The following is a 19,420-nucleotide window of genomic DNA, read 5'->3' as shown; positions in this document are numbered from 1 at the left end:
TTGCTTGTTTCTTGATGAAAACTGATGCAAGTCGAGTTTGGGTGAGTTTTAGCACCAGCAATTCTCAATACTCAGCTTTGACAAAAGCAAGCAGAAAGTTTTCTCTCAGATATAATACAACCAGGTTTTATTTAAGTTCTCTCTTTTTTTTTCCCCTCCCACACTGGCAAAAGTTCAGAGGGAGTTTAAAGTTTTGTAAACATTTTAACTACCCCTCTTCCCCCTTGTATGAATTTACAAAGCAAAGGAGACAGGGAGACCAGATTTGCAACAGTTCCAAGTCTCTCCATGCTATTGGATCCAAAAACTATATACAAGTCTGCAGCAGTCTCTGTATAGTTACTGTACATGTTTGGGGATGGGGGAAGAGAGAGAAGGAGGAGGGGAAGGTGACCCCAAAAAATGAATAAACCAAACAAAATAAAATCCAAAGCCAAACTGCTCTTGAGCAACTCAAACTGTTTTCTTTAGGCAGTGATGACAGAATAACAGACACCTTTATAAAACTCCACCAAAACTGCAGCATATCTCCCTTCGCAGGTTACACCCCTCTGGGGACGGGAGATGGGACCAGGGGGGTCAAACTAAGTGCATTTGGCAGATTTCCTTCTCTGTCGTTTGTGGTGCATGTGTGGGGGTGGGTGGTTACGTGGAGCAGGGAAGGTGGTGTTAATCTTTCCGTGAGAGAGCAAGGTTATGACTCCATAAACACTTAGAGGTTATGGATCCCAGTGAAGGTGCATGAAGTACTTTTAAGGTGTAGAAGATAAGCAGGGCCATCATTGCACAAAGCTTCATCCTCCAGTGTCTCTCTCCATGACGAAAGGGCATCTCTGCTCAATACCTAAGCACTGCTTCAAGTGACAACCAGCTGAGGCTGCTGGCACGTCTCTGAAAGCCAGGGTCCACTCTCTCCAGAGACTACAGATCCACACTGTAAAGATCCCACTGTCTCTTAAACGAGACAAATTTGCTGGAAAAGAGCTCAAAATAAACTGGTCCTAACCCTCTGAAGGTAGCACTTAAGGGGTAAATTCAGCCTGAAAGAAGAGATGCCACCCCCCTTTTTCCAGAGCAGAAGTCCCCACTTGTCCAGGAAGGCTGGAGAATGCCGACGGGAACTCCCCCAGCTTCAGCATCACCACCTAATCAAGACAGACTCGAGCTCTCCCTCCAAAAATTATGTGCTAAGAAGGGCTGGCAGGGGGTGTGCAACTTCAAATCAACCCAAGCTAAACTGTGCCCACTACCGCCCCTCTCCTGTTGCCAGTTTCTAAGGGTAGCTTATGAATGCAACTCCTGGCCAGGAGAGCACCTCTTGCCCTGATGGAGCAGTCAAGTCAGTATCTGTGTGGCATTTTGGTTTTGACCAACATCTGTTAACCACAAAATCTCTCTCAATCTCTCTCTCTCTCCATATGACTGCACCTGTTGGATGTGGTAAGAGTAACCAGGAGAAGGAAGCAATGCTTTGCAGAATCCCAATTGATTTTTTTTTTTCCAGGTATGTCAGCAGAATGAATCACAGCACAGTGAAAGCTTGCTGCCCAATTCAGCCTTGTTGTGAACAAAGCCTAACGCCCACCCTCCCGGGACTCGGAACAAAGTCCACTTGAGTGGGCTGACAGTAGGAACAATGCCTGTGCAGTCCTGGGCAGAAGGGGTTTGCTGGGGCCAGAGGAAGCAGCCTGAGATGATTGATCCTGTGATTCACTGCGAGGCAAAGAACAACACAAGGTGGAGAGTACGGTGTCCAAACGGAGAATCCATGGTTAACAGATGCAGGAAAAGCCAGTTGATTTGCACATGCTCAGTAGTCTTCCAAAGTCTCTATTTCTCCCATATTGAGCCGCTCTGATGAAGCATTCACCGAAAACCCTGTGAACCAAGAAGGACTGGTGTTAAAAATATGGCTGTGGCATAATTTGCTTGATATAAAATACTTGTTACATGCACGTGTAAGAAGGTAAATCTAGGGGTAATTCAGTAAGGCTACAGATGCAGTCACCCAAATTGTCTGATTTTTTCCTTAATAAACTAAAGTTAATCAACTGTATATTTAGACAAGCATCACTTGGTCTTTGAAACCAGATCTGAAGTTCCATTTAAAAGATGCCACCTGCAGAGCCAGGATGAGGCCCATCTACACATGGTGGCAACGTGGCTCTGTAACATGTCAAAAGGGAGCGTGCTTAACTGGCTCTTGGAAGTGGCTGTCAACACCACACTTACATGGTGTGAGAGACAGAAATGGGCATTCTGAGAACTTGCAATTCACACGTGAACTCTCCCCTCCCATGCTTCAGGAGTTGAGAGCAATTTCACCCTTGACTTAAAAGTTTCAAAGTAGGTACCTATGAAATCTAGTAGCAATTACATCTATCTCCATGTTTTTTTACAAACTTCCATCTCAAGAGTACAACATGAAAATGTACAAAATTACTCAGAGCATGCAGGTGGCTCAAGATGCACTCAAACTTCTACCCAACCTTTTAGCCATATGTGCTGAAGACATGATGCACATGAGAGAAGTGTGACAAAGAGTGAAAACACTTTGAAGAAGGAAACATTCAATAAATCAAATGCAGCTTTCCTACCAAAATCCCCTTTTTTAAGGCGGTACAAAGCCCATCTGGAGTATGAGAAAAGGGAAAGTTTCCCTGTGCAAAGCTACCGAACAAAGTTGACACTTCAGTGTCTTGAGTGCTACATTGGTTTGCTCTGTGCTAGACAACTAAGTGCATTCCAGGTAGAGAAATGAGAAATACTCTGTTCAGTAGGTTTAGGAAAACTGTTCTGGCTCCCTCATGTGGCAGTGTGGCCTAAAAAGCATCTGAAATTATTTTGTAAAAGAGCGAGTCTACGCATTTTTAAAAAGCTACTTCCCTTATGGCTGGAACTTCTAAATTGTGTTTAGTGATTTCTTCTTCACATTATATGAGTTTTTTAATTTATTCAACTGAGTACCCAGATCAGACTCAGTGGATGGGCGCCTTGGGGTGGTGTAAGTCAGGATTCCACTGAGATGTTCCATATACACCAGTGGAGAAATTACTCATTTAGTTGAAGTATTGACCTTGGTAAGACCAAAAATAGAAGAAAGACAAAAACCAAAGGCCGGGCTCTGCTAGAGCCTTAAAAAAAAGCAGTGACTTCAGGTGGACAATACCTGTCTGCTCTACAGCAACTGGGCTCAGCAGAAGCAGCACAACAAAGTCTGGCCCAGTGCAGTGCCCTGGTTTCCTCTCTGTCACACAGGGCACAAACACAGACACATTTATTCCGCACAAACACAACAGTGACCTGTCACCTCAGTGTCCATGCACTCACACAATGCCCTGGTACCTTAAAAGCTGCTTTAAAGAAACTTTTCCATCAGTGCTACAGGGGATGGTTAAAACCAGCCTCACATAAAACTTAAGACACAGAACATACTAAATAAATAAAGGACTGCTAATGATGTTGTTATCTCCACAGTCTCCAATTAAAAATCTGTGACCACTTCAACCTTTGCTGTCTTTTCTGGCTAGGGTAGTGGTTAGTTCCTGGAAAAAGGCGGCAAGGCAAACACAACCTCAGAAAGCTACTCCTCATAAAAGAAATGAAAATAGGCTTTTCTTCAAAGAACAAACCAGCATTAAAGCAACAAAATAGTCGTAAGTCAACACAAAAGAGGAAAGGGAATATAACTGACATCCCTGAACTACTCAAGAGGTTTCCAGACAACAACTAAGCTATCAAAGAGGCCATTACATGAAGGAAAGCTGGACAAAAGTTTTCCATGGGACTGGTACAAAATTTTTCAAATCATTAAATAAATAATACTACTGAAAAGATTCTAAAGACATTACTTTTCTATTCAAATTCAGTACTACCATTTAAGATCCGTAAGAATCCTCTACATTCCCCAAAGCAAACCACCATTATCAAATTAAATGTTAATTTTTAAAAACTGAAACGGACCTAACAAGCTGGGATCTGCCCGAACCATTTTCTGTTTCTTCTTTTTCTTCCCGCTCTGCACAGCCTCAAAGTTGGACTGCTGGTTGTTGCTCTGATTGGTCTGAAAGACTGAATGTAGCGAACTGTGGTTCATCCCCCACACTGAATCCTAGAGAACAAATTAAGGACAAGATTACAGTGCACACTGAAGTCTGGTTTATTTATACAGAAAATACTCAGAGAACCCAATGCATTTCCTACACCCATGTGGCAGCACTAGTTACTGATGTATCCACCTCATCTTCCCACAGCATTTCCTAGATCACCATACAAAAACTCTCGGATCTACAGCTGGCCTCTGCTGTTAAGTTACGAAGGAAACTTGATCCTTTGGTAAAAACTGGAAAGCTGCTTTATGGTCTGCATTTACCAGGATGTTGATGAATGCAGCAGAGGTGCTGACTCTCCAGCCTCACACAGTCCCTGGGAGAGCAGAGCCACTTTTACCTGCTGTTGCTGCTGTTGCCGCTGCTGACTGGCTTTCTGTTTGGCACGGCGCTCGAGGAACTGCTTGGCAAACTCCTTGGCCTCAGGAGTATCTCCAAGGTAGGCTCGGATGTAGTCATGGACCTCATAGGGAGACTCCACTTCCTTCAGGAAAGAAACAAACGTGGGAACTGCAAGCAGAAGGCAGATCATGAGTGAATGCATGTTGACAGCAAACACACACGCCATAAACACCAATGTCAGATTTCTGTGTCAAATATTTGCTGGTCTAGTAGCTCACCCTTCCCAGGTCCCCACAATAAAGCCCTATCATGCAATGCAGAATGAAACTGGATCCTCATCTATCTGCCTGATAATGTTTCCATGATTACCAGAAATCCTCAGGAGGGCTCTGGCTGACAGACATCAGAACTTCTTCAAACCCCACCAATTTGCTATAGTTAGGACAATAAAACCTAAAAGAGGATGCAGCCAGTTCTTCTGGCAACTATTTAACGATACCCTCTTGCTAAGTGCATTGGAAACATTGGTATGATGTCATTACAGTCCCTCAGAACTACTCTGCCAGGAAACAGAACAGATATTGTTCCCCCCATCCCTTTCCATCTCTTACCATCTAAGTTATTGGCTGTGTTCAGTGCATGAAGCATCTGTTCACACCACTGAGTGAATCCATCCTGGGCTTTATTAACCCCCTGGAACAATTTCAACAGCTTCTCCTCTTCTTCTACCTTCTTGTTTTGTCTGCTTGTAATACCTACAGATTTACTAAGGAAAAGATGATGCATATAATTAGATTATCGGTTACCAGGCTTACCCACAGCACAGTATACAGTACAGTGTTTTAAGACTATTTTACAAGATGCAAGCACTTTTTAAGAACAAAATTTTCTAAGCAGGTGGCAAAATGAACTGTGAATGGTCACCTATTAGCTATTTCTGTTATCAAAACAGATCCTGAGTTTTTTTTTCTGTCAAAGGAGATAAAAAAAGGAAAACATTAAGATGTTCTAACTGCCAAGTGATCATGCCAGGAATGGCAATCTTTCTTTGCAAAAGCTCCTTCCCCAGTTCCTACCTGAGGCTGGCATTGCTTTTATTTTTATTGGTCGAGTTACGAGGTCCCACTTCCTTCACTGCATCATCCCAGAAACCCATGTTTGAGTTTTTGGTATCAGCATTGCTCCAGATGCTACTGACTAGGTCAGATGCCCACTGGTTGCTAGGATTAGTGTTTAGAGAGCCCCACACTGAATTCCCAATGCTGGTGTGCAGGTTAGAGTGCTGTTGAGACATAACAAAGAGATGCTGGTTATTAGCACAGACCCAGCAAAAACAACATAAACAGAGGGAAATGGCATGGCTGCTTTGCTCCACGTACTGATTAGATAAATAAACATACCGTGGTATTTCTGACTCTGTTCGGCTGCTGGTGCTGCTGTTGCTGCTGTTTCTGCATCTGCCTTGCCTCTTCCTGCTGTATCTCCAGCAGGGACTTGGTGGTGCCTGTCGGTTTGGTGACATTACCCCAGCCTGACAATTTTTGCTGCTGTTGTTGTTGCTGTTGCTGGAGGGCCTTCATTAGTTCACGCTGCTGACGCCTTTGCTGTTGCATGCAAGACAAAAGTGCTTATAAATACTTGCAGAAGATCATTATTATTCAGAAGTCTAACCTGGAAACTGGTTTTAAACAGAATTCATTTTCTTCTGGAGAAGTCTGGCTGACCTATTATTGTTCTGGGACAATACAGTTCCTCTAAAAAGGGAGACATTAGGTAACCAGCAAATACAAACTGTTTATTAGCCTGGGACAGACTAAATTGATCAAATCATGACTGCAGTCAGCTTCTTCGAAGAAGACCTTCCCTCTTACCATCACTTGTTTCCCCCCAGCTCACCTTCCCTTCAACTGCTCTGGTCTTGTGAATATCTTCAAACATGTCAGAATACAGATGTGAAATAATTGTATATACATTCCAAGGCTTAAAAGGCTGCAGTTCTCCCTTCTTTCAGATTCTTGTACTAAGAAGCAATAAAAATTTTCATACAAGTGCTTACTGAACCCATGCCTGAAGGACAGGATTTTGAGTTATACTATTTAAAAAAAAACATTCCTCATCCTCACCATTCCTTCTAATAACTGAAGTGACAGCTAAGCAGTCCCACAGCCGAGTCCCCTCTAACACGTTGCATGCCTCTGCTGTCAGTGTTTACCTCTTCTCGGAGTTGCCGTTCTCGCTCTTCCTCTATCTTTTGGATTTCAGCCAATGACAGTGTGGTCTGGGATTGACAAGCTCCTGAATTTGATTGCTGACCCCATGTTGAAGATGAAGGGAGCTGGGCCAAAACAGACATCACCAGGAATTATAAAACATTTTAGAGCATACTGCTGGAGTATAATCAGGAAAGAAACAGTATAAACCCAGGGAAAAGAAAGACCACCATTAAAGTTTAACAAAACCCTAGAAAGTACAAAATGGTATAATAAAAAAGTATGAAAAGGTAGAAAATAGAAATGATACATTCTTTGAATTGCCCTCTGATGCATCAGCCTTGGACACAGTGTATCAAGAAAAATGTAACACTTCATTACCTGAAAAATGCAATTCATTTAGATATCAAAAACTTTAGGAATTCCAAGCTTTAGAAACTTTGCAGGGGCCCTTACACATGATGGCAAAAAAAAAAAAATCTGTGCCCATGTGTGATGCCTTGCCAGTGTGCTTCTACTGACAGAACATTATCAGTTCTTAATTTGTAACTTCTTTCTTCTCACATCTTTACCCTCTTCCTTCTCCAAACAGTTTATCCACCTCTGCTCTACCCAAGCTACTACAGACCACCCTGACTGCAGCTGTGGCTTCACTTCCCATGCTGAGCTGAAAGGAAGTTAAACTGCAGGAACAGGATACCTTCATTTGTGCAAGTTGCTGCTGTTGCTGCTGCTGCTGCAGTCGCCGTAAAGCCTCCTGCTGCTGCTGCCTCTGCCTCATGATCTCCTTCTGGCGCTGGAGTTCCAGCTCCTTGCGCTTCCGCTCCTCCTCCTCCAGCCGCTGCCGGGCTGCCTCCTCCTCCATGCGCAGCCGGCTCTCCTCCAGCCGCCGCTGAGCTTCCTCCTCTTCCCGCGCCCATTTGGCAGCCTCCTCTTCCTTCCCAGGACACACAAAGGAATAAAGTCTAAGCAGATTTTGCAGAATTTAAAATACTCTGAACTCTGTGGCACTGATACTCTGACAGAACAGAGAGGGACCACGTTATCTGTAATCTGTGCTGTTCGGGTTGTTCATTTACCTTTACATTTCTTAGTAATAAAGTAATATAGTCTTTATGCCCTAAAAATACACGTTTCCCATTGCTCCACCAAGGAACTTGGAAGAGAATGACATTTCCCTAATTCACACCAGCTAACTTCTTACTACTTATCCTTCTAGTAGATACACCTTCTAGTCTGAGCTTCTGCCTGCTTATTCTACTTACAATAGAATATCACACTTTCAGTGGAATAAAATCTGGCAAAAATAACAGGCAAGAAGAGACAGGTGACAAAGATATTTACAGTTATTACTCAACACTAGAGCTCCAGAGAAGATGCTTTTGCTAACAAATGACAGAATTGGTGATGGCCATCTTACAAGGGAGGACCCAGAAAAGGCATTATAAATAAATGAGATATTAACTGGGAATTCTGAAATGGACCTGGAAATTAATGTAAAATCAATCAAGCTTCAAGATTAGTTTGACCAAGGGACTGTGAGCGTATCAATCAGGGGACTGGAAGCTCAAGTTCCCCAATATGGACTTCTAATGCTGACCCCAAGGAGAAAAAAATAGAAAAGGGAAGAAAAAAAGTTGCAACTGTGGTAATGGGTACAGACTTGGCATTGCACAGAAAGACAGCCAAAACTGATCACCTCAGATTACAAAGTAAAGGCCCAGAGAGTGCTAATTCAAAACAAACTGGTATTCTGATACTGTACTCTGCCTCAGAAAGGAGGATAAATACTGTGCTGCAAAGTCATTCTTAAGGCTAAATGTGAAGGGAAAACACTCACTCCCACCCAAACCTCTTCACCTAAGGGTGTGCTGGATTCTGATTTTGTCTGAAGTCAGGATACAGGTAAACAACCTTTTTTCCACTTAACTTGATACTGTCTGCAAGCTCTGCTTTCTTTGACCAAAACTGACGGTCTCTCAAGCACTGGTGCAAGTTCTAAAGCCTGTTTGTTGTGGCAGCCTCCATAATTAAACAGAAGATGTCCCTTTTGCCATTTTTCACCTGTTTACGAATTAACTCCTCTCGCTGACGTCTTTCCTCCTCCTCTCTTCTTCTCTCCTCCAATCTCCTAAGTGCTTCTTCCTGTTGTTGCCTCTCCTCTTCCTCCCGCTGTCGCCTTAGTGCAATTTCCTGCTCTCGTTGTCGCCTGAGGGCCTCCTCCTAGAGTTGGAAACAAAACGCCAGTCTATAAATTCCATTTTAGCAACAAACCATATCAGAACACAGATTACAGCACTGTCTGGCCAAATGAGTAGACTCAAGAAAAGCTCCCTAGCTCTGAACTAAGCTGTACCAAAACATTGCATTAAGCATGACAAAGCCGTATGTTAACAGGTATTTCTGATGCAATGTGCATCTTCTACATAAAATATTTCAATGGAAAACAAAATATACAGTTTGCCCATCGTCAGTTTTAAGAAGGGCATTGAGAATGACAACAAAAGGTGAGACTCCTCTTTTCACTATGCAGCAGTAGCAGTTGAACATTAGATCTGTAAATATTACAGTGTGTGGGTGTCATTAATTCCTCTGGGGGAAGGCTGTCAGCTATAAATTTTCCTACTTACAGGGGTTTCTGAATACTGACTGTTCAAGAGCACACAAAATTCAAACCACATCTCCAGAAACCAGAAAGAAGCTGATGCAGCCCAGTGCACTTAAGGACAGTTACTTTTGAAGTCTCAAGGGCTTTCACTGGACTATCCCTATACTGTTTAAATATTATGGGTAACTAGAGGTCTCTTAAGGGCTTTGATTCTGGGCTATCCCTAAATTATTTTAATAGCTTCAGCAAATTATATTCTGTTTTCCAAGTACTAAAATTATTTACTTAACTCAAAAATTAAACATTAGCATCCTTTCCTATCAACATAAACTGACGTTTTTCCATTCTGCTACTTGGGTTTTTTTGAAGAACAGGGGACAAGCAGCTTCCTGTATAATGTTAAATGGGATTCCACCTGGGGACCTCTTCCACCAGTTCTTACTTACCCTTGCATAAAAAAACCCTTAGCTTTTGCAGCCTGTTCTGGCCTCTGATATCCAGCAACTGAGTTAAGGCCACCCGATTTTTGCACCCATTCTGTTGTATGACTTACCCTACCACCTCAACCTGAAGATCATAATTTTGGACCAGAACCTTTTTAAGCTTTTATAATTTTGTATTTTCCTTTAAAATTACCTTTACCACAACTACACTCCTAGAAGTTTTTAAAAGCAATGCATTTTTCACAGGATGATCAGGGATTAATTGTGCAGCACACAGATGTAAACTCTGATAAATCAAGGAAGTTAATTGTGAAAATTAAGACTCTTTTACTCAATCTGACACCAAAGCTTCAAGTACACACAGCACAGATAAACTACGCTACAGTTCCTTGGACGACTGCCCTGAGTATTTCTCTGATAATGAATTTCAGATGCCTCAACAAAACTGTCAGTAGACAGAACATCTTTTATAAGCAATCCCATGGCACTGAGCAGATGCTGGCTGCAAGCCAGTAATTCATTCATATTCCTAAATATCACTTAAGTGGTTTGGTGCCAGATGTAAGTGCAGTAAGTTTTTCCACTAGCTAGACATAGAACTTTGACACATTTTTTCATTAATCAAATCAGCTTCAAGTGCAACACATACCACCCGAACCATTTTTGAAATCTGGGCCTTTAACTGTATTAACTGGACATTTACAGTCAAGTCACAGTAATCAAGTGTCCCCAATACAAGTGCCAAAAAATTTCTGCTTGCTGTATCTTTTATCAAAAAGGCTGCTGAGTAAGATGGAGGTGTCAGTCTTTTTTGTTTGCCTGGAGACCACAGAGCAGGATCTCAACTCAGATGTCCTCAATGCCAGCCAGGCTGGGGGCTCTCACTGACACAGCACGTAGCACCTGGGAGAGGTGAGCAAAGTCACCAAGTCCTCCTGTGGGACAGCACTTCAGTGGCATCTCTGCCCTACTTTCCCTTTGGGAAATGAGGCTAGAACTGCCATGAGGAAAGCTGTACAGATCTCCTCCTTGCTCAGGCATGCCAGGAGAGACACTGTTGAATGACATCAGTAAAAGACTTCCTTCCCTCCTACAGTACTAAATATGAATAGTGTTTTACTGACATGAGGGGAAAAAACCCTGTAAGATATGAAAAGCTGGGAAACACAGCCTTTTTTGTTTGAGCATGTGACCAAAACCATTCAAAGCTCTCCAGCTTTCTGACAGTGACTGGTAAGGGAAACGATCAATCCTTTGGCTCTTAACGTTCCTATGTTGGTAGATTCCTGCTCCAAGACATTCCCAGCATTCTTTAGCATCTTTCTCAGTAATTGTTTTCAAACACATACATCTTGCTGTACAGACAGCTTATTTCACATTTTTTAAAATATCTAATATTACAAAAAATCCTTAAGCAGCAATCCCCAGTTCAACAGACTCTGGATTTTTAAATAAAATAGAGAATTTTTTGCAGTTGGTGGCAACTGCAGTTCTGCTTGTCTATGTTACTTGGGCTCACAAATCTTTTTGCTCTCCTCTTTGAAACAGGTATTTTAAAGGGAGAACTAAAGACATAATTAAGCGAAAACAATTATCAGCTGGTTATTAAACCTCAAATTTTGTTCCTGAAAGGAATTAATTATTACAAAATAGAATATACCAGACCAGAGACAAAAGTGAAATACAGGAGCTACACAAGCTGGGCATTACTGTTTGCAATTCTACAGTGCAAAGTAATTGATGAAAACTGAACAGAACTGAATTCAACATTTGGTATGACATTTCATCCTACAGAATTGAATTTCTATGAGTTATTTTTTTTATTTAGAATTCACCATCAACAGCATATTTACTAACCTTATATACTAGTCTTTTATGCAGTATTACATCAAAAGCCTTCCTGAAGTCCAGGCAGATTAAGTCTACTGCTTCACCCCTCTCAGCTCTCACTGTCATCTCCTCAAAAGAAGTTAATCAAATTTGTTAAGCATCATCTCCTCTGCATAAATCCATGCTAACAAATCAGTTCATCCCTGATTCTACAATGCCTTTTAGTACAGAAGTCAGATTCAAATATTGACCAGTTTTGTTTTTTTTAATACAGAATACAATGTTATTTTCTCTTTCCAGAGAAGTGCTTAAACTCTTTGTTACCTTTTCAAGACATTACTGCTCAGAATTAAGCATTGTGTCAATTATTGCATTGGTAATGAACTAAGATACTTGCTGTTAATGCTTTTCAACCCGTTCTGCTTCCTTCGTGTAAATAGTTATTTCCCACGGCATCTCAGAACAGGAGAGTCAGACTGTTTACTGGACAAATCCAAAGTGGACAACAAAACTTTGGAATTTAACAGACATTGTTACACATAGAGGCAAAACTGTTAGAGTGAAAAAAAACAATCCAAGTCTACTTGAAGCCAGCACAGATGACACAAATTGAGTTACCAGCTGAAAAATGAGTTCTTGTTATTGAATCAGATCTAAAGCAATCTAATCTCAAAAGCTAAACTTTTGAGTGTATTATTGCTTCAATGTCAATTTGATCTCAAGTGGAGGATGCTTTTCTGTACAGCATAATGACTTCCTACACACAAATTAGATACACTAAAGCAAGGAGCCATTGCTTTGCAGACTTGATTCCAAAAGATAGCATGAAATTACCTACATACCATACTGTACCAATTAAAATAGACCTTCTGTGACAAAACCCAAACCCTGAGTGAACAGAGATCCACAACGAACTTCCAAACAAAACTAGAAATTCTAGAGGCTTCCTCGGAAGTGTTTGATCCTTAAAGTAGGAAAACACCTTACAACTCCTTACCTAAGCTCATAAGAGCTACTATAATGGACAGAATTACTTAGTACTTTTGCCTATTATTCATGTGGTACTTCTCAGGACATTTACTGACTGACTTCTCAGTGAATAAGCTCAGCCTTGTGCTTGCCCTTACCTTTCACATGCAGAGTGAAAACTAACTTTCACTGTCTTTCCCTCCTGCAACACTTAAGGAACAACTACATTTTCTTCCATACAGAATTCAGAAGCAAATGCTAAAAATGCCAAACTAATAATATCTCCATTTTGTATTCTTGGATGATTAAGAACATACTACAATTCCTACATTCATTCTCCTACTGCAACACTGACCACCAAATTATTTTTAAGAAATATGCTTGATCAACCTACATCCCTTCCTTTCCCAAGTACCATCTCAAGTAAAAAAGCTGACAGACTCTATTACCCAGATAATAATTTATTAAAACAAACCAATTTACTAAGTTAAAAAAGTTAAACAATGGGAAAAATAAGCTCAATGTCAAATCACTTTTTGTCCACTATAGCCCTCAACCTTTTACTCATTTCTGACAGCTGCTCAAGCTCCAACTCCTCCAGAACATATCCTCATAAAACACTTGACTGCATACATGGGAAATAAAGAACAAAACATGCAGTAACTGGGCAACTAACTAAAGTCTAACATTGATGTTAAAAAGTTGAGAGGGAATATTCCAAATGGAAAAAAGGGCCTGTGCTCACAAACAGAAACCTATCTTAAAGTGAAGCATCAAAGCCCATTTCTCAGATTGCAGTTTGGGCTCTTAAAAAGAAACCAAGAATGGAAGAATCATAATTTAATATACTCACATGAAAAATATTAAAACTGTCTTCATACACACCTACCAAAGATTATTTAGACCCCACAGGATTCTTAAAGTGAGTTTTATAAAATATTATAATTTATTAGAGATTAACTACATTGGGAAAACTCACTTGCTTCCTGCGGGCCAGTTCTTCTTCTTCCCGTCGTTTCCTCTCATCTTCCTGCTGCCTCCTAAGTAGCTCTTCTTGTTGCCTCCGAAGCTCCTCCTGCCTTTTCCTCTCCTCTTCCTCTCGTTTGGCCCTCATTTCCACTTCTCTCCTCTCTTGCTCTAGCTACAATTCACATAAAACTATACTCAGATGCAGGTAACGTATTCCTACACCATTTCTTAGGGCAACTCTGCTGATATTATAGTAACAGCTTAACAGATGAAGCCTCTGATAGATGCTCTCCCTTAATTGCAATTTTACCTATCAGCTGGCTGCCTGAGGTCAGATTCCTGAAACAGTCTAGAACAATTTTGGACAATTTCTGTTTGTAACAAACACCAGTTCTCTAGTCAGTCTTTGTACATCAGCTCCTCAAAATAACCTATGACTTCAGAAGTGAGTAGTGAGTTGCTTTGCAGTCATCATAAAATAGTAATTTTCAAGAAATGTACAGTCATACAGGTTCAAACTCACAAAAATAATTTTATACTAAGAGTAGATGTAGAATAACCCTGGCAAATAGGACTCTTGTGATTCCCCAAACCAGTTCTGGTGAAAATCACAAGGATTAAGAATACAACTACCTGGTCTCAACTCAGGGTTTGGCCTGACAGCTCATGTTTAACACAGAGGTGGCTAGTGAAGAGGTTTTAATCACAAATGTAGAACACAACCACTATTACAGAGGTCAGTAGTACCTCCACAGCAATGCTTTGCAAACAGCTGTCCACAAGGATTTCATAACTTGTTTTTATAACCCCTATTCTCTTTATGGTGTTTTCCATAAAATTCTAGTCAAAATCATCCATTGAAAAGCTCGGTCTTCCATTGGCTCAAGAACCACAATTACATTGCAGAAGAGCAATCCCAACTTCTTACATTACAAAACAGTTTCTGACCTTTGCAGCCTTGGCCTTCTCGAGCTGCTGAAGTTGTTCTAGAGCTGGTCCCTGAGCTGCAGTATCAATGGGCAGATCCCAGACACTGCTTCCTTCCCAGACTAGACAGTGAAGAAAACAAACATTGACAAGCAAAAATAAGCACATAAACAAAATATAACTGAAAGGGAAGAATCTTGTGTATGTTGTTACTATATTTTAGGAACTAAAATCATGTCAAGACTTTTGCCTTAGTCAGTAGAGGGCCACCTTATCTTCCTGGAAAACAAGGCCTGTCCATGACTGAAGGAAGGCTGGTTTCCTATGAAATTCCACAGAAAAACCAGCTATTCCCGCTCCTCCCATCAGAGCAAAACATCCTGATATAGAACAATCCCTTCAGATCTAGACTTCCCGTAACCATTGGAAAAATTACCATATTCTTTACCACTCTCAAATGCAACTTCTACTTCAAGGCAAAGTAGGCTGAACTAGCTAAACATCATGATACAGAAAAAATTTCCCTTTGTGTCAAAAAGGGAGAAATCATCTCAAAGATGCTGATTCTTAATGCATGGACTTTTCCCAAGAGACTTGACCCAGGCTAAGCACCTTACCTGTAGGCTGTGAAGCTGACTGAAGTTCCCATATTGAGCCAGTGTCCGGCACTGACACAGACCTTGTAACAGGTGGCATCATGTTCTGTTCAGATATTCTGTAATACCAACAGGAAGAGTCAACACGCCACTTCCAGGGAGAGGAGTGCTCTGAACACGCATGAGATTCAGTAACTTGTAACATACTGCTTTCCTTCCACACCTCTATTTAAAACAAAAATATGATGTGGACAACAGTAGTGGCTTGCAGAGTTCTTGTTGATCTCACCCCTGCTGCTAAGTCAAGGGCTAGGCTACAGTTTTGCATTTGTTGCTTAGAGGCCAGCTTGAGGAAAGAGCATCCAGTACTGCAGAACTGGAAAAGCTCCTCAGTGACCAACGAAACAGATCTGTCAGACAGGTACAATTTCAACTCCTCATTTCCATAAAGACTCTCAGAGAAAAAGGTTACATATATAAAGAAGTATTCAATATCCTGACACTGTTTTCTATTATTCTGAAACACATTACCATCTTTAACCTACATAATCCTAAAATATGAGGAAACTTAACTAGGACAGACAGCTGACACAATGTAATTATTGGTATACACAGACTGGACTAGAGCACAGGAAGAACAGAATTCAGTTCTAGCTCACCTCATCTTCAGGGCCTGGAACTGTTGAAGGAGAATAGCGAGCTGCTGCTGCTGCTGGGATGAGAGGGCTGCCTTCTGCTGCTGAGCCAGCATCTGTGCATACTGTTGTCTTCAAAAGAGAAGCAAACAAATGGTATTTGTTCACTTACATCCAAGTTGCAGACAGATTCATGCTCTGGGACTAATGCTCACTGATCTACATAACGTACATGCTAAATACTAGAGGAAACCACAGAACAGGAGCTTGGCAAGAATCAAAACACAAGAATACAGCCAGCTGGCTCATGAGCAGAACCAGACTTCACCCTCAGCTATGCCACCTGGCTATTACTGCCCCACGTTTCTCTTGTAAGCTGTGCAACACTACTACTTTTTTTTGTCTAAATTCCATAACGTTAGCTCAAATTGATCTGGCTTTGATTACTGCCCACCTACTATCAGTCTCTTCCCCAGTATGTCAAGGCATTGCTTAGTACAGGAGCAGGCTCTTGCCTCAATGCTAAGATGACAATCAGCACTGAAAAAACTGTAATCATGATGCAAGCTTTTGGGATCCCCTGAAAAAGCATTCTATCTGACTATGTTCTTTCCTTCAAGCTGCTGCAAAAAAAGCTGTCAGGAGCTGGCTATAACTGAACAACTGACAGCTTGGGCAAAATGGATGACAAACTGCTTTGCCCAGCAGGACCTTCCACTGATCTTCAAAGAGTTGAGCAAGCAGAACAAAGGCAAGTTCTGCCTTCTCCATCTCCGGTTCCCAAGATGTGTAGCCTTCTCCTAACATCAGAACATCTGAAGGCCACTATTAGGACATCTAGTAATGTCCAGTCTGACCATAACAGCTACCTATAAAGCAAGTCTCACCAAACTAGCTATGTCTAACACTTGCAAGGACTCTGAAAAGTAAGCCTGGGGCAGAGATGTTGCCCTGATCCTGTAGACTATCAACATCTCCTGTGTTTGTGGAAGCAGTTATTGCTGTTGGAGATGAAGCACTCCCAGCCCCACTGCCCAAGGAAACAACAAACAGGTGAACCCAGATGACTAAAAATGCAGAGCAGAACACAGTCACTGGAAGATCTCTGGGACAGGAAGTCTTACTGTATTAAAAGATGCTGGTACTGCAGGTGCTGCATTTGGATCAGAGCCAACTCTTGTTGTCTAGTCAGTCGCTCTTGGTCCAGCTCGCCCTATGTTTAGGGATAAAACATTCTTGTTCAATAACATATATACTAAGAGTAGTAGATTGCAAATGCAAGCAAAAATTGTATTTTGACCAGGAAAAAAAAAATAGAAAAATACCGAGACCAAGATCAAGATTTACAAAGCCTGTGAAATACACAGCACCTCTACATATCACAGGATTCAGCCTCCCAGCCACGCCAAGCATTTTTAAATTATGTGTCTCTTCTACTCTTGCAAAAGTAATTAACACCAAGTTCAGCTTTGGTGCTTGGAACATCTGCAATTCCAAGACAGAGTAGCTGACACCTAAATAATTCAACTCCCACTTGTTAGAAGACTATTTAAATACTGTAACTGTCACATAATTACCAGATGCGGAAGCGGTGCTGGGCCTGGAGTGAAGGGAACCCTGCCCCACATCTTCATGATGTCTCCAAGTGGCTGGAAAGTCTCATCACAGGCTCTCTTCACCAACAGTGACATCGTGAAGTAACCAGCCTGGAACCACTCTGCCATCTCCTGATTACTGAATGGACCTGGAATCACATCAACCAACACACGTTGTGGGGAAGGGGAAGCAAAGCCAGGTTCAGCATGCTGGAAACAAGGAGCTGCCTAAGGTCACACAGCATCCAACATCAGGCATTCCTGTCTGCCTCACCCACTCGTGGGGAATATTGCTCAGCCAAGGCTGGAGTGTCCATGCACATCTCCACAGGGCTACAGCAGTGCCCTACAGCCTCAGGAAAAGTGCATGACGGCTTTCACCTTGCCTTGGAGGGAGACAGAGGTCAGCTCTGGGGGGAAAGCCAAGCAGCCACGTTGCTCCAGCTAATCCCCCTGCTGGCCCCTTCAGCAGCACTTACTGCTTCATGCTCCCAGCAGCTTCAGCCTCCACTCTGGAGCTCAGCAGTACCAGACAGTGCTCAAAACACAAGTGCTGCTTTCCTGACTGCACTGCACAGATAATTAAACAACCTCAGCCTGCTTCAACTCTTGCCTTCAAACCAAAGGAACTCTCATGTTTTACACAAGCTTTGCTTCTGGAACTTAGCAGATAAACAGATCCACCTCTAGAGAATAACCACATTTATGATAATGAGGATTCAGTTCCTTTCCTTTGTAAAAATCTACACTTTTCCTTGTCTTCCTCTTTTTTCTGAGAAAGATTTCAGTAATTCTTTTCAAAGGAGGGCTCCTATATTAATTTTACATATTCAAACAAAACCAGTATAACAATATTATTTAAGCAAGTAAGAACCACATAAATAAGTTTTGCAAAACATCTTCTGAAAAGCAGGAGCATTCAGTAACCCTTGCCTTCTATCTCTGAATATCTCTGAAGTATCTATCTCTGGATATCTCAGAGGAGTATCTCGGGAAGGCAATTGCTCCTACAGAATATGAAACCACAAGAGGCTATTGAAAGAAAAAAAAAATTATGTGGGAGTGTTTACTTCTCTATGTCACACTGAAGTATTTAATCCAACAACAAAAATATTTAGATTGTCACCCAGCAATAAACACCGAGCAGTGACTGATAAACTCAGCAAATAAAAGCACTTTATGGTTAACATTCTCTAAACTTAAAGCAATGAGAAGAAAACCTAAAGATGCGCAATACCTGCAGACAAGAGACTGACACAGATCCCATAAACAACACCCCTCCAACGTTATCTGAAGTTCACAGCTGAGAAGTCATTCACACCACAAAGTGTGAAGTACAACAAGGAAGGAATTCACTGTTTAACTGCACTTTTGGGGAGCATGTAAGCTGCTGAAACAGAGCCCTGGGATCTCCAAAAGAAAAGTACCTTCTAAAAGCAAAGATGCAAGTATCTATATGAAAGGCCGGCTCCAAATGTCATTGAAAAAAAAACAATTTTTAAGCAAAAATTGAAAGTAAGGACCAGTTCCTATCTATTTTATGAACTAAAAAAGCAGTGGCTGCAAGTGTAATTTCATCTGAGATTCTGCACAAGCACTGGCTGGTGGAAACTTGATTCCATTTTGCCCTCTCAAATACACTCTTGTCTTCAGGCTGAGTCTAGGAAACTGACTTCAAGGTTTCTTGTGGATTGAGTGATCACATTGCTCATTTGTTTCCTCTGTTATCTGGAAATCTAAGTAACTACTGGCATGAGAAACAGGTTTGAGTCTAACCTAATTTACAGAAACAAGAAATGATGAAAACCTCAGCCATGATAAAGCACAGCTCTGCACGTTCAGCTGGCTGAACTCAAGGGGGCAGTGATGAGCTGGAGTTATTTTCAAAACCTAATTATCGAATACTAAATTCCCCGTGCTGCTCTTGTAAAAAGAAGCACCAGCATCTGCAGGTGGTAATTCTGTGAAGAACTCTTTAACAATTCTGTGAAACAAAAGAGGAAGTGTAAATGGCACAGACCTACCCTGAATTTCTCCTTGTGGATCTTTGTAGTACCACTTCTGCATGGCTTCGTGGAACAGGGGCATAGAGGAACCCTTTGCTCTGTGCTCTTGGATTTTTGCTGCTAGTCTTTCATCATCAAGGGCACTGTCTTGCAGATACGCCACCATTTTTTCTGCTTGCTG

General features: G+C 41.5%; 1 protein-coding gene across 13 annotated transcripts in view; it reads right to left on the bottom strand.

Annotated features, from left to right (window-relative positions):
• Positions 1-98: 98 nt before the first annotated feature.
• Positions 99-19,420, bottom strand: part of GIGYF2 (GRB10 interacting GYF protein 2) — a 72,393-nt gene continuing 53,071 nt past the window's right edge. For 9 of the 13 annotated variants that reach the window (XM_056498813.1, XM_056498816.1, XM_056498821.1 and 6 more), the window contains 17 exons: positions 19,258-19,417; positions 17,216-17,382; positions 16,763-16,851; positions 15,663-15,770; positions 15,025-15,122; positions 14,429-14,529; positions 13,491-13,652; positions 11,570-11,671; positions 8,726-8,884; positions 7,362-7,598; positions 6,664-6,786; positions 5,852-6,055; positions 5,528-5,733; positions 5,063-5,217; positions 4,450-4,619; positions 3,964-4,111; positions 99-1,878 (listed from right to left, as the gene is read on the bottom strand). In XM_056498813.1, coding sequence (XP_056354788.1) covers positions 1,811-1,878; positions 3,964-4,111; positions 4,450-4,619; positions 5,063-5,217; positions 5,528-5,733; positions 5,852-6,055; positions 6,664-6,786; positions 7,362-7,598; positions 8,726-8,884; positions 11,570-11,671; positions 13,491-13,652; positions 14,429-14,529; positions 15,025-15,122; positions 15,663-15,770; positions 16,763-16,851; positions 17,216-17,382; positions 19,258-19,417 — 2,457 coding nt within the window. In that variant the 3' untranslated portion in view covers positions 99-1,810. Of the gene's footprint in view, positions 1,879-3,963; positions 4,112-4,449; positions 4,620-5,062; positions 5,218-5,523; positions 5,734-5,851; positions 6,056-6,663; positions 6,787-7,361; positions 7,599-8,725; positions 8,885-11,569; positions 11,672-13,490; positions 13,653-14,428; positions 14,530-15,024; positions 15,123-15,662; positions 15,771-16,762; positions 16,852-17,215; positions 17,383-19,257; positions 19,418-19,420 lie in introns of those variants that run through there. The other 4 variants (XM_056498817.1, XM_056498818.1, XM_056498822.1 and 1 more) reach the window with 3 other exon arrangements.

This window comes from Oenanthe melanoleuca, chromosome 9, assembly GCF_029582105.1.
Source record: "Oenanthe melanoleuca isolate GR-GAL-2019-014 chromosome 9, OMel1.0, whole genome shotgun sequence".
Taxonomy (NCBI): Eukaryota; Metazoa; Chordata; class Aves; order Passeriformes; family Muscicapidae; genus Oenanthe; species Oenanthe melanoleuca.
Note: the sequence above shows the minus strand (reverse complement) of the source record. Positions and strands in the feature narration are given on the sequence as shown.